Consider the following 17,535-nt stretch of genomic DNA (forward strand, 5'->3'; position numbering starts at 1 on the left):
GCGACATTTTTGGCTGACACACATTCCCAAACATTCCTGGTTTCTTTGGTGGCTTAGAATGGTCTAGCTGCCCTGGTCGTTCTGCGTTAATTTCTGAACCAACATTGTCAGTGCTTCTTCTAAGAATTGCACATCTTTGTCAAGCACTAAAGCATCATAATTGTTGCTGTCATGAAATCTTACAGAATCTCTGTTTTGATGCGAGAAATTTTTGCTGTTTTCCAGCCATACTTTGCAAAATAAAACTTTCATTTCAAATAAAACTGGCCACACGTAAAAGCACAAAATTTACAACTTTCTTCATTTGAAACAGCACTATAACATGAAAAACATCACCATCAAGCGAACACCTCGAAGTAGTATTCGGTGTTCCATTGTGGTACACTGGTACATATATTTCCCGATGACTCTTCTTTAATAAAAAGGTAGTTTCCATTCATTTAAATTAAAGAATCTTCGTTTGCTAAAATTCCTTAATCACTGCACTTTATATCTCACACATTATCTTCCGTGATTGATTAGAAAAATCTGCAAAGCAAATACTTTATTGGTCGACAGTGAAGAGTCTCTCTATGGCGCGACCCCAGCAATGTTTCTTCAGCGTTTGGTCATAGCACTGCCAACCAAAACAAAATGGTTTGATAATGTAAGCTCACTAGTCGAGTAAATTGGCACTAGTAGGTTCCTAGAGGCAAAACACATTTATCGAGGCGTATTTCAAGTCTGGGGACACAAGTGTCCTATGTACGTTAAGGTGTTAAAAACAATATATAGTGCTGTACATCTACATTACACTTCTCTCCTTGAACGAGCACAACACCAAGTGCATATTTAGACTAATAGCACTAACATAAAACTTAGACATGAGAAAATAGAAGGGACCAACATGGCTCCGACTTTCAACTCGTTTACTCTTTTGGAAACAAATGCTTTTATACGATTCACGGAAAACGCACAAACCCGAGTAACAATTTAAAAAAAGACAAGAAAATCTAAGGATTAAAAAAAGTCGCAGTTTCGCCTAAAAGGCGAAGCATTGATTGCGATAGCAAATTAGCAGAGAGCCATACGAACTAAGTATGGCACTTTTATTGGCCGTACGAACTTGTGAACATTTGCTTGCTAACTAAATTAATAAGCATGGTGACGGCACACACAGCAAACATGAACACATCACACTCAATGACTGGACACTCACTGTCAAAACGCTGCCATGAGGAAACGTGGCAGCGGCAGTGAGCAAAGCCACATTTGTGTTGTCTATCGCTTCCATGCACACTGAGAGCCAAGAACTTACAGCACGTACAAAGCTACGAGCCACCGTTGCGCCTATAGACTGTGCCCTCAACACAGATCACTCTCAAGATACGACCGCACAACCGTGCGCAGCCACCACATACGCAGTTGCAGCCGGAATAGAACGTCACCCCCTCCCTCCCCTCCTCCCTGCAAGGCTAGGTGCCTCGCGCGCCGGGAGCGCCTCCCTTTCAGGCAGGCTGAGCAGCGATCATCGGCTCCCCTCACACGCTTTCGCCTGCACACGCTTTCACACGCAGCACAGTGCATGCGTGGGGGCATTATTGCCCTTGAAGAACCTCACGGCGGCAGAAATGCGCCTGGAGTATCCATATAATTGCTATCACAATAAAACTGCAAGCAATATACAAAGCACCAAAATTCAACATGATATGCATACGTTACAGTGCATCCACATCCAAGGTTTAAAAACTTGAATGCATATTTTTGAGTGGGCATGTCAGAGGGCCACCGATCAACACCATGGCAAACCCATTCCTGCTTTTTGCGCAGAGTCTACTCAGCTTGACTGGACCGGCACGCATACCCAATGGAGCAATACGTGTCACCACTGCCAGACTTTACAGAGTCTGCGAGCCAAAACTGCTGCATTACGTCGACACTTGGATGGCACCTCCCCCAAGTTCCACGGACACGACCTATATAAGAAGCTCATCGTACGCTGATCACTCATTTATTGATTTATTTGTACATACTGCAGTCTATACAGACCAAGCAGGTGGGCTTATTTCTGCAAACACTCATGTAGGACAAGAATAATATGTGCTCTTGTGCTAGACATATGGAACAGAAAAAGGAAGAGAGCAAAAAGAAGAAAAAAAGTAACAAGTCGGCCTTTTTGTATTGCAAAAAACGATATTCACACCATCAGAAAAATGCACTGGGATAGTCAATATCCCATCAAAATAACAAGTTCTCATCAAAACAAAATGCACTTGCATAGGCGATAGTAAAAATAACATGAATAAAAGAGGGCAAAAAATAACATTCCATATCATCGTGCAAAATACATGAGTAGTGCCCGCTCAAAATTATCAGCAGAGAAAACTTCTGAGGATAGATCATTCCACTGAACAACAGTACGAGGAAAGAATGAATTTTTAAACAGGTTAGTGCGCGCACGGAAAGGGAGCAAGTTGTGAGCGTGACAGGTAAGGTTGAATGTACGTTTGCCCATTAAATTCAAGCGAATTGTCATACATTGTGAAAAGAAATTTTAGTCGTGCCACAGTTCTTCGTGCTTCTAAGGTAGGAATATGGTTTTCGGTCATTAGTTGTGACGGCGAATCAGTGGACCTAAACTTGTTGAAATTGAACCGTACTGCTCACCTCTGTACCATTTCAAGCTTATGCTTATGGTTTATGTAATAAGGGTCCCATACTATTGAGGCGTATTCTAGTTTTGGCAATATATAAGTTCTGTATGCTAGAAGTTTTAAATTTGAAGGTGCTGTTTTCAGTTTATGACGCAGAAAGCCAAGCTTTCGAGAGGCGGATGCACAAACGTTCGCAATGTGTTTCGACCACAACAGAGTGTTGGTAATCGTTATGCCTAGATATTCATATTCCGAGACTTCCTTTATTTGTGTACTATTGATGCAATATGGAAATGCCATAGGCTGCTTTTTATTCGTGACACGAAGTAAGACAGTTTTGTCAGCATTTAGGGTCATAGACCAGGTGGCGCACCATTCATTAAGTCTGGCTAAGCTAGTGCTTAACAGGACTTGATCATCATGGCAAGTAATCTCTTTAAAGACAAGACAATCATCCACAAACAATCCCATTTTAATGTGAGGATAAAGTGTGCTAGTTACATCATTAACATAGATTAAGAAACGGATTGGGCCGACTATGCTTCCTTGAGGTACTCCGGACGGAACTGGTAATGCAGTAGAGGCATGGTCGTTAACGTCTACGAACTGACTATGGTTTGAAAGGTAGGCTCTCATCCAATTTATGATTATGATAAATGTAGGAAGGCCTAGATTAGTAAGTTTTCCAAGAAGTTTACCATGAGGGACGCAATCAAACGCTTTACTGAAATCAAGGAAGATAAGATCAACTTGTCCAAAAGAATCAAGCGTTACAGCGATTTTGTGAACAGTTGTTAAAAGTTGCGTAGATGTCGACAGTTTATTTCGAAAGCCATGCTGAAATGGAGAGAGCAAGTTGTTACTTTCAAGAAAATTAGTTATATAATGAGCGATGATGTGTTCTAGTGTTTTACAGCTCGTGGATGTCAATGAAATGGGACGATAGTTTTCAATGCTTAGGCGAACAACCTTCTTGTGGACTGCAATGACACGAGCCACACGCCAGTCATCAGGTAAAGTCGCTGTGCTCATAGATAAAGAAGAGACAGCTGTTAAGATGTGTGCAACAGGCTCGGTGGGCATGTCAGCGGGCCACCGGTCAACATCATGCAAAACCCATTCCTGCTTTTTGCGCAGGTCAGTAATAATTCTTCCACAGTAAAAACTAGCAACCGTTGCCTGGCCCTGCTGGTGTGCCCCAAAAGTGCCTGTGTAGTGTACCTGTACATACAGGATATTTTGGTTTCATTGCTGACACTCTGTGGTGATGTCGAGGCTAATCCCGGACCGAACACTAAGGAGCTGCTATTGCAATTTCTGGGTGGTCAGAAGACTATGCAGGAAAGACTGGATGCAATCGAGGCAAAGCTTAAGCAGGTGGAGGAATCAGCAGCAATAGTAAAGAAGTAGGCATGAGGATCACTGATATGGAAAGAACAATTCAAACTCTCGTAAGAAAGTTAGTTGACATTGAAGACAGAAGTAGGAGAAATAACCTAATTGTGTTTGGCATTTATTATATATATCATCATCATCAGCTTGGTTACGCCCACTGCAGGGCAAAGGCCTCTCCCATACTTCTCCAACTACCCCAGTCATGTACTAATTGTGGCCAAGTTGTCCCTACAAAATTCTTAATCTCATCTGTCCACTTAACTTTCTGCCACCTCCTGCTACGCTTCCGTTCCCTAGGAATCCAGTCCGTAACCCTTAATGACCATCGGTTATCTTCCCTCCCGATCACATGCCCTGCCCATGCCCATTTATTTTTCTCGATTTCAACTAAGACGTTTCTTACCTCACCCAATCTGCTCTCTTCTTATCCCCCTTAACGTTACACCCATCATTCCTCTTTTCATAGCTCGTTGTGTCGTCCTCAATTTAAGTAAAACCTTTTTCGTAAGACACCAGCTTTCTGCCCCGTAGGTGAGTACTGGTAAGACACAGCTGTTATGTACTTTTCTCTTGAGGGATAATGGCAACCTGCCGTTCATGATCTGAGAATGCCTGCCAAGCGCACCCGAGCCCATTTTTATTCATTCTTCTAATTATTTCAGTCTCACGATATGGATCCGCGGTCACTACCTGCCTTAAGTAGATGTATTCCCCTTACCACTTCCAGTGCCTCGCAACCTATCGTAAACTGCTGCTCTTTTCCGAGACTGTTTTTTCTTAGTTCTCTTCCGACACTGTGTGTTTTTTTGTTTTGCCTCTTTTGTTATCGCTTTTAACACTGTCCAGGAGAAGAGGTGCCGTGTGTACTTCATCTTGTACCCCCCCTCCCCCCCACTGTAACGCCTTGGCGCTGTGGGTTCCTTAATAAATAAATAAAATAAATAAAGAAACATTACTTTAAGTTTTCTGCAGATTAATTTTTAGACCCACCCTTCTACTTTGCCCGTACAGGTCAGTGAGCATGCATTGCAATTGGTGCCCTAAGTTACTAAGCAACGCAATATCATCAGCGAATCGCAAGTTACGAAGAGGCCATTGAAAGGAGCACGATTTCAGACAAGAGAGGACATTATGGCTGCAACGATAGCTGAGCTAAACTCCATTCCGAAAGAGGCCTTCTCGGAATGCTTCCAACAATGGCAGCACCGCTGTGAGAGATGTGTGGAGTCCCAAGGAGACTACATTGAGGGTGATTCGGTTTCCAACACTCCAGTTATGCCAGCTTTCTTTCCTTCGGCCAAAGGTCGGATACTTTTCTAACAGACCTCATGTGCCCTCAACATAATGGCTCAGAGGGAACAACCATGCAGAACACTAATGGATGATCGAACATGGAACAGCTGTACACGAATAGGCCGTCACTAGCTCAGCCGCTTCCTCTGGCTGTCACAACTGTTGCCGAAAAATTGGGGCTTAGTTTTCAGATCTCTACAAAACTGGACCTAGTGATCTCATTGCTCCTTGGAGCATCCGCCCAGTTCTGTGCGACATGTCTTTTAAAGCGCTTGACAAGAAAAACGTGCCACGCGAGTCGATTATGCAACACTTTTTATCACTGGAAGACAAGCACAATGCAATGTCCTTTTTTACGGACGCCTCAAAGACGGCTAAGGCAGTCTCATGTGCTGCACATTGTCACTGCTATAGTATTAGAAAAAACCCTTAATAGAAACTCCCGCATATTCACTGCCGAAGCATATGGTATACGACTGGCCGTGGATCATATATGACAACATAGCATACAAAAAGCTATTATCTACACAGATGCTCCAAGTGTCGTAACTGCATTAGCCGGGGGAAAGCTGGGGATAACCCTGTTTTAATTCAGTTGCTGAAATCCATTTATGATGCTTACAATGAAGAACCGGAACCCACCATACCTCGTGGTATGCTGGGTACCAGTTACCGGTACCGGTACGCTGGGTACTGGGTACCTTTATCCCAAGGATGCTGCCAGTGCTGGCAGACCAGCACTGGCAGCATCCTTGGGATAAAGAAACTGAAAGCAAATTAATAATGATAATAATACCTTTATTCATAAAAACAAGTGGTACAAAGTGCCAAGGCATTAGGAAAAAAAGTCGCTGCAAAAGCAACTTGACTGGTCCCAACAACCAGAGGGTCCAAAAGGCAGCAGACAGCAAGGAGCGAAAGAAAAGAAAAAAGAAGAAGAAAAAGAAAGGAAAGAGGAACAACGAAAAGGGAGAAAGGAAAGAGAGTAATGGCATGAAGTACATAGATCTCACTTAAACAATTTGCTTCGCACATGAAACAGCTTGGGAAAAACAAACAATATGGATATATAGATACACAAAACTCTTAAAATGAAAAAGGATTAGGTACATGGTTAAACCCAATTCTTGGGGCAATAGAATTATACAGTTCTCTGCCAGAACAATTAGGTACATTGATGGATGCAAATCTGAGATTATTCAGCAGAGTGGGGAGAGTGTGACAAGTCATTTGGTTACCATAGGTTGAACGCACATGCGGCACATGCCAGTATTCCAGGGACCTGGTGTTATAACCTGGGATGTTGTGTTTTAATCTAGCCAGAGATGAAACAAGGCTTAAGTTCCGTTTGGTTTCTTTTAGGTATCCAAGAGCAAGGCGGTAGTTAAACATATCACTGACTTTATTTACCGAAAGTTTTTTAAATAGAGGCTCAGATGGGGAGTCAAAAGGCATACCGCTAATTACGCAAACAATTTTCTTTTGTATTGCAAGCAAACATTTAATGTTTGTAACCGTAGTGGTGCCCCAAATAATGCAGCAATAATGAAGGTGGCTCGCAAACAAAGCATTATAAATTAATATTTTAATCTTCCGAGGCATGTAGCGAATAGAGAAAACGCATCCAGTAATTTGGGAGAGTTTGCCTGTAAGAAAATCAATATGATCGCTCCAGCTCATATTTTCATCAAATAAGACCCCCGAGTGTTTTCACAGAAAGGACGAGTTCAATTTTAGAAGACCCTAAGACCACGTCCCTGCAAAGACAGGTATTCTTATTCTTCGGTTGAAATAAAACTGCCTTTGTTTTTTTCTGCGTTAATCTTGAGACCGTTTTCTAGAGACCACAAATATATTTTTTCCAAACAAGAGTTAGCCACTGACACTAGCTCCGGAGCATTATTGGACGAAAACAGAACAGTAGTGTCGTCGGCATACATTATGAATTTGGCATCTGGATCACTATTAACTAGATCATTGACGTAAAGATTAAACACAAGAGGCCCAAGGCTACTGCCCTGGGGAACACCTGCCGTGACGCACGAAATGTTGGACGATTTGTTGTTAATGAACACATATTGGCATCTGTGCTGCAAGTATGACCGAAATAATTTTAAAGCAACACCGCGGATACCATAATAGGTAAGTTTATTTAATAATAGTTCATCACTGATGGAGTCAAATGCCTTACTAAAGTCAATAAATACCCCTAAAGTAAGCTGGCGGCCCTCAAAATTTAGTAAAATGTATTCTTTCTGCTGAAGAAGTGCAAGCTGAGTCAATCTGTGTTTGCAAAAGGCATATTGCAAGTCAGTGAGCAGGTTTTTAGTTTCAAGGAAGTTAGATGCACGGATAAAAATTATTTTTTCTAAAGCTTTCAAAAAGATTGGGAGTATAGATATTAACCTGTAGTTGGACATAGCTGTTTTATCACCTTTCTTGAATAAAGCTAACACTTTTGCAGCTTGCATTTTACGTGGGAAGACGCCACTAGCGAGTGATCGGTTATAAATATGCGTTAACACTGGGGCAATTACATTGAGAACATATTTAACAGGTTTCATCTGCAAGTTACCTATATCGCATGTGCTACTGTCTCTTAAATTTGAAAAATACAGATAAGTTCACCTTCATCAGTCGGCCGGAGAAAAACGGTGTCATGAAACGCGGCTTTATTATAAAGGCAAGCACTGATATTTGTGGGCAACATACTAATATTGGTGAAACAATCATTGAAAACATCAGGTAACATTTCAGCGCTAATATCAACCCCATCTTTCTTAATAATAACAGGGAGTAGGGCATCAGGTGAACGACCGAGTAGCGAATTGACCTTCTTCCATACTTTCCTACTATTGTTCGAACAGGACTCGGAATATTTGTTATTATAGCGAATCTTAACAAGCCGCAGCTGCTCATTAAGTCTATTACGGTATCTCTTAAAGGGGTGGAGACATGAAAATTTTCGTTCCCGCGTTCAATTCAAGCGTTGCATAATGCTTCAGGAAGCATGATACACACCGCGGGATTCCTATATACCCGATAAAGAATGTAATAAATAGCATTATTAAATCTACCAATTTCGGTTTCGGTTTCAGGGCTCCAGGTGATGCTATGACGTCGTAAAAGAGGAAACGCAACACGGCTTGGTCACATGGATCACAAAAAGTAGTGACGTAAAACTATGCTGTGTTGTCTGCTTACGCATACGCATGCTCTGCCAGCAGAGGTAAATAACTGGCGAATCGAAGTGCATGTCGCGATTATTATATTTATTGTGAAGAGCGACAACAACGGTAAGAAAATATTGCGGCTTGTGAGAGTCGGTAATTCATTGCAAAGTGCTGTCAGCTTTAGCTTTGAGATGAACCGGAGAAGGCCTAGCGACGATATCGGCGCCACCGAACAATCAGCGGTGGTGAGGCTGCCGTCGGTGCCAGAGTGACCACTCTTCGGTTGCTATAATTGGCCGCTTCGCCGTACGGCCGCCGCACAAATGGTTCTCGGGTCCATCCTCTCTACGGCAAGGAAATTTCGACGTTTGCGAGGAAAACCGCCGTCGCACGGCCGCCCGCGAACGGCAAACAGCGTACGGCGAGTTGCAGTGCCGGTAAAGTGAACGGGCCTTTACACGTTGAGAAACGCCAAGCGAATGAGAGACCGCTTCGAGCTGCCAAACCATGCGACTCGCAGATTCTATGTCGACTCCTCTCCGCTACAGCACTGTGCATGTCTCGGTTAGCCAGGGGCCAGAGTTAGCTCGGTTACAGTGTTCTAGAAGCCTGTAGCATAGAGAAAGGGTTTTTTAGAATGACAGAAAGCTGATCTAGTTGGTAAGGATTCATAACGTAAGGAAGGTGTAAGGCATTCAAACACGGACACAAGAGGAGAAAAGTGGACACGAATGCAGCATATCCTGGTCCCTGTGTCTGCACGCCTTACACCTTCTTTGAATTAAGAAAGGATTTCTATATGCTTGTAGCACGGTCATAGTGGCGGCTATCTATGCTCGGTTCAGCAGGCTCCATTATCGGCATTTCATCTATACTGATCATACGTCACATTCTTGTGCTAGTGTGCTATGACGTCAATATTTTCGTTCCTCCACTGTGACGTCATAACAGCCGCGCTAGCGATAGGTCTCGACCACGAGAAGGAACTTTTAGCGACTTTTTGGAGGTGAATTAAAATTATTTTGAAATGTTTGCAGCGTCCGATACCTCGTTGTGGGTGTCCTCGCATACAGAAGCAGCCTACAACAGGCTTTTTATAGCCTCAAAATTTGCTGTCTCAACCCCTTTAAACGTGTAAGTACATGTAAAAAAACCCCAGCTAGGCAACTTTTTCTAGCAAAAAGCCACAAGACTAACAGAAACAGCACTGTGCAGGCAACGTATAAGACACACATACGCAACACACATTTACTTATTAACAGGCACACAACCACCCATGTGCGCAAAATGTGGTGAACAACTAACAGTCCATCATCATCAGCCTGGTTACGCCCACTGCAGGGCAAAGGCCTCTCCCATACTTCTCCAACTGCCCCGGTCATGTACTAATTGTGGCCATGTTGACCCTCCAAACTTCCTAATCTCATCTGCCCACCTAACTTTCTGTCGCCCCCTGCTACGCTTCCCTTCCCTCGGAATCCAGTCCGTAACCCTTAATGACCATCGGTTATCTTCCCTCCTCATTACATGTCCTGCCCATGCCCATTTCTTTTTCTTGATTTCAACTAAGATGTCATTAACGCGCGTTTGTTCCCTCACCCAATCTGCTCTTTTCTTATCCCTTAATGTTACACCTATCATTCTTCTTTCCATAGCTCGTTGCGTCGTCCTCAATTTAAGTAGAACCCTTTTCGTAAGCCTCCAGGTTTCTGCCCCGTACGTGAGTACTGGTAAGACACAGCTGTTATAAACTTATAAACTATAAACTAACAGTCCTGCACATCTTAATTGAATGTCCAAGACTTCACCATGCAAGATTACCGCCCTTTCAAGAACTTTACACGCATAATATACCCCATCTCAGCTTACATTACTTTTATCCCATGACCCTATGTTTAGTGTCAACTGAATTTTTAAATACCTTGCCAATGTCGATTTTTTAAACATTGTATACTACAGCCCAAACCGCCATGCCCCATCACAAACGTAAGGAGCCTGAGGAATTGAATGCCTCGAGGTCTAGCACCTTATCGAAAGGTGATAGTACTTTGCTGATGGCTTCGAGGCAAAATTTATTGCTTATAATTACTGAAAACTACAAATAATCTGTATAACACATCATCATCATCACCATCATCAGCCTGGCTATGCCCACTGTAGGGCAAAGGCCTCTCCCATACTTCTCCAACTACCCCGGCCATGTGCTAATTGTGACCATGTTGTCCGTTGTGGGGATGCACGACTCTCCTGTAATCCGGCTTTGCCGCATGGCCTGGCGCCTTCGGCGGTCATAGTGGTTGAGGCGCAGTACGAGACAGGGCGCAAGTGTTGCGCTGCTAACGCCGCCGACAGGCGGAGTTACTCGGGCGTCGAAAGAGAAGGCGCTTCTTCTTTGGCGGCGGGACAGCAAGCAGTGCGGACGTGCCGTGCCGCGCGTGCGCCGATCCATGCTTCTGTGAAACCGTCTCGCATGGCCGCCTTCAAATGCGCCACCGTTCGCATCACCGTACGCGCAAATGACCAGGCGTTGGGATCCAGCATGGGGCGAACATATTCGCTCGCTATCCGTTCGCGGTGAGTCGGACTTCTAGATTTGTCGCGCGCCCATCGGCATGTTTTGTGGATAGCACCTCGGCTAGCAGGCATTGATCTATGAAAGGTGCAATAAATGCCCTTGTGATTGTTTGCACTACTGTACTGTCGTTCCTTTGTCCCAAGAGTACGGGAGGAGAACCCCACACCGTGCAAACTTCTTAATCTCATCTGCCCACCTAACTTTCTGCCGCACCCTGCTACGCTTTCCTTTCCTTGGAATTCAGTCCGTAAACCTTAATGACGATCGGCTATCTTCCCTCCTCATTACATGTCCTGCCCATGCCCATTTCTTTTTCTTGATTTCAACTAAGATGTCATTAACTCGCGTTTGTTCCCTCACCCAATCTGCTCTTTTCTTATCCCTTAATGTTACACCCATCATTCTTCTTTCCATAGCTGGTTGCGTCGTCCTCAATTTAAATAGAACCCTTTTCATAAGCCTCCAAGATTCTCCCCTGTACGTGAGTACTGGTAAGAGACAGCTTTTATACACTTTTCTCTTGAGGGATAATGGCAACCTGCTGTTCCTGATCTAAGAATGCCTGCCAAATGCACCCCATCCCATTCTTATTCTTCTGATTATTTCCGTATCATGTTCCGGATCCACGGTCACTACCTGGCCTAAGTAGATGTATTCCCTTACCACTTCCAGTGCCTCGCTACCTATCGTAAACTGCTGTTCTCTTCCGAGACTGTTAAACATTACTTTAGTTTTCTGAAGATTAATTTTTCGACCCACCCTTCTGGTTTTCCTCTACAGGTCAGTGAGCATGCATTGCAATTGGTCCCCTGAGTTACTAAGCAGGGCAATATCATCAGCGAATTGCAAGTTACTGAGGTATTCTCCATTAACTCTTATCCCCAATTCTTCCCTATCCAGGTCTCTGAATACCTCCTGTAACCATGCTGTGAATAGCATTGGAGAGATCATATCTTCCTGGCTGACGCCTTTCTTTATTGGGATTTTGTTGCTTTCTTTATGGAGGACAACGGTGGCTGTGGAGCCACTATAGACATCTTTCAGTATTTTTACATACGGCTCGTCTACACCCCGATTCTGTAATGCCTCCATGACTGCTGAGGTTTCGACTGAATCAAACGCTTTCTCGTAATCAATGAAAGCTATATATAAGGGTTGGTTATATTCCATTTCTATCACCTGATTGATAGTGTGAATATGGTCTATTGTTGAGTAACCTTTACGGAATCCTGCCTGGTGCTTTGGATGACATAAGTCTAGAGGTTCCTGATTCTATTTGCGATTACCTTAGCAAATACTTTGTAGGCAACGAACAGTAAGCTGATCGGTCTATAATTTTTCAAGTCTTTGGCGTCCCTTTCTTATGGATTAGGATTATGTTAGCGTTCTTCCAAGATCCCGGTACGCTCGAAGTCATGAGGCATTGCGTATACAGGGTGGCCAGTTTTTCTAGAACAATCTGCTCACCATCCTTCAACAAATCTGCTGTTACCTGATCCTCCCCAGCTGCCTTCCCCCTTTGCATTGCTCCCAAGGCTTTCTTTACTTCTGCCGGCGTTACTTGTGGGATTTCAAATTCCTCTATACTATTCCGTCTTCCATTATCCGTCTATTCCGTCTTCAACTCTATGCGGACATCACCACCATCTGGGCAAGACAAGGCTCTTTGGGAGACATGTGGGCCAACTTGCAGCAAGCGGCAACCATAGTGGACCAACATGCTCATGCTTGCAGCCTCCAATGCTCCCCCCAAAAGTTTGAATTCGTGCATCTCTGCCCCTCACCCAAATCCAAAATTGCTCTCTCTCTAGAGTGGTCCAATATCTGAACAACCTGAAATTAGAATCCTTGGATTTTCATCAACCAACAACGCCGGTCTGACACAACACTAGGTAAGCTGCGAAAGGTGGGGGGACAGGTGGGCCGCATAGTCCGCCGAGTTTCCAACAAGCGCGGGGTCTCAGATGCAAAGATCCCTTGCAACTGGCCAACGCATTTGTGACTAGCCGAATATTGCATTTGACTCCATACCTCCATCTCCGCAAGCATCAGGAGGATGCCCTTGAGGTCATCCTCCGAAAGATAGTTAAGCGGGCCCTTGATCTCCCGGTCAGCACCTCTAACCAGCGCCTTCTGGGCATGGTGAATACGTATCGGGATCTCAAGAAAGCTCATCTTACCAATCACACAAGTCTTTGTCAGACACTGTCGGGTCGCCACCTCCTTGCCCAACTACACCTCCAACTTCTCAGGCAGATGGAAGAGCACGTACGTATGCTACAAGAATGGTGCTATGCCCTGCACGTGCACCCTCTTCCCCAGAACATGACACGCACATACCATGATGGCAGACGCTTGGCTCGGGCGGAGGCCCTGGCACGCCATTATGACTCTAAACCCAGCGTTTTCTACATGGACGCCTCCGGACTGCACCATGGGGGATGGTTCACAGCCGCAGTGGTCAACGAAGGCAAAAGAGTTAACAGCCTTAGCTTTTGTGCTAGGGACATAACATATACGAAGGAAGTCACCACCACATTGGCTGCATCGGATTCTCACTCTCACACTATCATTACCAACTCGCGAGGGGCCTGTCGGAACTACAAACAGGGTCAGATTCCTTTCCTGGCCTATCGTATCCTTCAATCTAGCTGCCGAACCGGGGACCCCCATCCCAGATATGTCGTTTGGCCTCCTGCTCACATGGGATTAGAGGGAAATGAGGCAGCGGACACTGCCGCCCACATGCTTTCTCACCGTGCTCCTTTCTTCTCTGACCCCGCCGATCAGCTTGACCCCCAACCCAATCTACTCGTTTACAGAAATTACAGCCTATTATCAATCCGGCCACGAACTCTACCCCTCAAACCCGGCAGCTCTCAAACATTTCGATCCGGCCTTTACCGGAACTTGCCCGCACTGTGTGGAGAAGTCCTCGGACCTCTACCCCATGGTGTGGGCTTCCCCATCCAACCCTGCTTTCCCCCCCTTACCTAACCCTGCCTGCGAGGATGGGAGGCTGCCCTGCTTGGCTGCTCAGACTTTCAAACTCAGAAGGCCCAAGTTGGGCACGCTCACGCAGCGGCTACCACCCCTGGAGCTCCGTACTAGGGACTCCACATAGTGCTTGTAAGGGGCGGCCCATTCGGGGTTGTCCCGGGCGCACCTCCTTATAATTTTTGTACGACCACTAAAAGTTTTTAACCACCACCACCACTACAGGCGGCGACACAACTTTATGCTGGCACCGTCGCAGCAGCAGCTCGCATCAAATTCGCACTTTTTTCTTGAAAAAAAGAAACCAGGCAATTAATTGTGCCAAGTATTATAGTAAACGACGCAGAGACCGAAATGCGATCTTTCTGCAGAATTTGAGCAAGAACAGTGCAGTAGTGAGCACAAAACCTTTTTAAAAAACATAAAAGCACATGAAGGGTGTAAATATAACAATTAATAGATACTACATTTCTCTATGCTGCATGTCTGTCACTACCACGTTTCAAGCGAGATGCTCATAATATCCATGTATCCAACTTCCCCACAAGTGACAACTTCCATCCTCAGGGGCTATCATCCTTCCAGCACCGATTCAAAGTTTGCGTACCATAATTGTGCGCTAAAGCTTTTATTCCATCGACTGGAACCCCTTTCGCGCTATCTCTGACGCCACGAACGGCACCACCATTTCGCTCCCCGAAACTTCCACCTGTGCTTTGCATCAGCACAAAACACGGAAACAATGCACCCGAAAATAAAAAAAAAAAGACAAGGGCCTGCTTACGTGATGACAGGATTTCGGCACGGCTGCAACGACAGGCAGCAACAGTCGAAGTCTTTGACGGCATCCTTGCCGAGACGCATTCGCTGTGTCCCATAGCCGCAAGTCTGTGTGTCCTTCTGTTTTTCGTGATATGTGTACACCGCTCCTGCAGTGCAGTTGCGGGCATGCCGAGTCATCTTTTAACTGCGCACTTCGATATCTGTCCTTGAACTACAAAGTAACCGAAAGCGTATATACAAATGAAGTAAGCTATGTTAAGTACCACTGACCAATGCACCGAGCCAACTGGCACGAACGTTGCAGCCACGACCTACTGTATACAGAGCGACCTGCGCATCCCGTGGTCGCCTATGGCAGCGCGCGGCCAAAGAAATACCACGTGATCATTGAGTAGGGACCAAGCGTGCCGGTAGAGGCCGCCAGTGCTCACCCTCACAATCATATGTTGAATTCCAATGGCAGATCCACATCAAGTTTTTCTGCTCTGTATGGAAAAGGAGAGGCCCTGACGTCACACTTTGAGAAGCAAAAGTGAAGCCAGAATTTGGCGTTGCTCATGGCGATGCTCGAAGTTAACTTTCGAAGTTAATCAACAAGCGTAAGACAGCTGACATAAGGAAGTATAATATGGATAGAATTGAACATGCTCTCAGGAACGGCGGAAGCCTAAAAACAGTGAAGAAGAAACTAGGAATTGGCAAGAATCAGATGTATGCGTTAAGAGACAAAGCCGGCAATATCATTACTAATATGGATGAGATAGTTCAAGTGGCTGAGGAGTTCTATAGAGATTTATACAGTACTAGTGGCACCCACGACGATAATGGAAGAGAAAATAGTCTAGAGGAATTCGAAGTCCCAAAGGTAACGCCGGAAGAAGTAAAGAAAGCCTTGGGAGAAATGCAAAGGGGGAAGGCAGCTGGGGAGGATCAGGTAACAGCAGATTTGTTGAAGGATGGTGGGCAGATTGTTCTAGAGAAACTGGCCACCCTGTATACGCAATGCCTCATGACGTCGAGCGTACCGGAATCTTGGAAGAACGCTAACATAATCCTAATCCATAAGAAAGGGGACGCCAAAGACTTGAAAAATTATAGACCGATCAGCTTACTGTCCGTTGCCTACAAAATATTTACTAAGGTAATCGCAAATAGAATCAGGAACACCTTAGACTTCTGTCAAGCAAAGGACCAGGCAGGATTCCGTAAAGGCTACTCAACAATAGATCATATTCACACTATCAATCAGGTGATAGAGAAATGTGCGGAATATAACCAACCCTTATATATAGCTTTCATTGATTATGAGAAAGCGTTTGATTCTGTCGAAACCTCAGCAGTCATGGAGGCATTAAGGAATCAGGGTGTAGACGAGCCGTATGTAAAAATACTGAAAAATATCTATAGCGGCTCCACAGCCACCGTAGTCCTCCATAAAGAAAGCAACAAAATCCCAATAAAGAAAGGCGTCAGGCAGGGAGATACGATCTCTCCAATGCTATTCACAGCGTGTTTACAGGAGGTATTCAGAGACCTGGATTGGGAAGAATTGGGGATAAAAATTAATGGAGAATACCTTAGTAACTTGCGATTCGCTGATGATATTGCCTTGCTTAGTAACTCAGGAGACCAATTGCAATGCATGCTCACTGACCTGGAGAGGCAAAGCAGAAGAGTGGGTCTAAAAATTAATCTGCAGAAAACTAAAGTAATGTTTAACAGTCTCGGAAGAGAACAGCAATTTACAATAGGCAGCGAGGCACTGGAAGTCGTAAGGGAATACATCTACTTAGGGCAAGTAGTGACGGCGGATCCGGATCATGAGACGGAAATAATCAGAAGAATAAGAATGGGCTGGGGTGCGTTTGGCAGGCATTCTCAGATCATGAACAGCAGGTTGCCATTATCCCTCAAGAGAAAAGTGTATAATAGCTGTGTCTTACCAGTACTCACCTACGGGGCAGAAACCTGGAGGCTTACGAAAAGGGTTCTACTCAAATTGAGGACGACGCAACGAGCTATGGAAAGAAGAATGATAGGTGTAACGTTAAGGGATAAGAAAAGAGCAGATTGGTTGAGGGAACAAACGCGAGTTAATGACATCTTAGTTGAAATCAAGAAAAAGAAATGGGCATGGGCAGGACATGTAATGAGGAGGGAAGATAACCGATGGTCATTAAGGGTTACGGACTGGATCCCAAGGGAAGGGAAGCGTAGCAGGGGGCGGCAGAAAGTTAGGTGGGCGGATGAGATTAAGAAGTTTGCAGGGACGGCATGGCCGCAATTAGTACATGACCGGGGTTGTTGGAGAAGTATGGGAGAGGCCTTTGCCCTGCAGTGGGCGTAACCAGGCTGATGATGATGGCGATGCTCCGCCTTTTGGGCCACCCTCCTCTCTTGTTTACATCTTTCGCGAAACCACGCCGCGCTGCGCGTGGTGTCGCGCGCTCGCGCAACATCTGGCAGAGCACGGTGCAGGTAACACAGCGCAACAAGACACGGTGACTAACGCAAACCCGCCCACTCAGCGCCTTTGCCATGGCCCGAAACCTACCAGAGCAACACGTGTGAGCGCTCAAAACCATAACAACGCCGCCATGTGGCCCAAAAGGCGTGGCCATACAACAACAAAATAAAAAAGCAGCAAAAAAATAAAAACCTACTACGTCATTTCCGCCACACTTTT

At 45.0% G+C, this 17,535-nt stretch overlaps 1 protein-coding gene across 1 annotated transcript in view; it reads right to left on the reverse strand.

Moving 5' to 3' along the window:
• The window catches only part of LOC126538469 (nitric oxide synthase-interacting protein), a 129,405-nt gene extending 114,195 nt beyond the window's left edge, over positions 1 to 15,210 (reverse strand). The window contains exon 1 of the mRNA XM_050185313.3: positions 14,851 to 15,210. Coding sequence (XP_050041270.1) covers positions 14,851 to 15,026 — 176 coding nt within the window. The 5' untranslated portion in view covers positions 15,027 to 15,210. The remainder of the gene's footprint in view (positions 1 to 14,850) is intronic.
• Positions 15,211 to 17,535: the final 2,325 nt, after the last annotated feature.

Source organism: Dermacentor andersoni, chromosome 4 (genome assembly GCF_023375885.2).
Source record: "Dermacentor andersoni chromosome 4, qqDerAnde1_hic_scaffold, whole genome shotgun sequence".
Lineage (NCBI taxonomy): Eukaryota > Metazoa > Arthropoda > Arachnida > Ixodida > Ixodidae > Dermacentor > Dermacentor andersoni.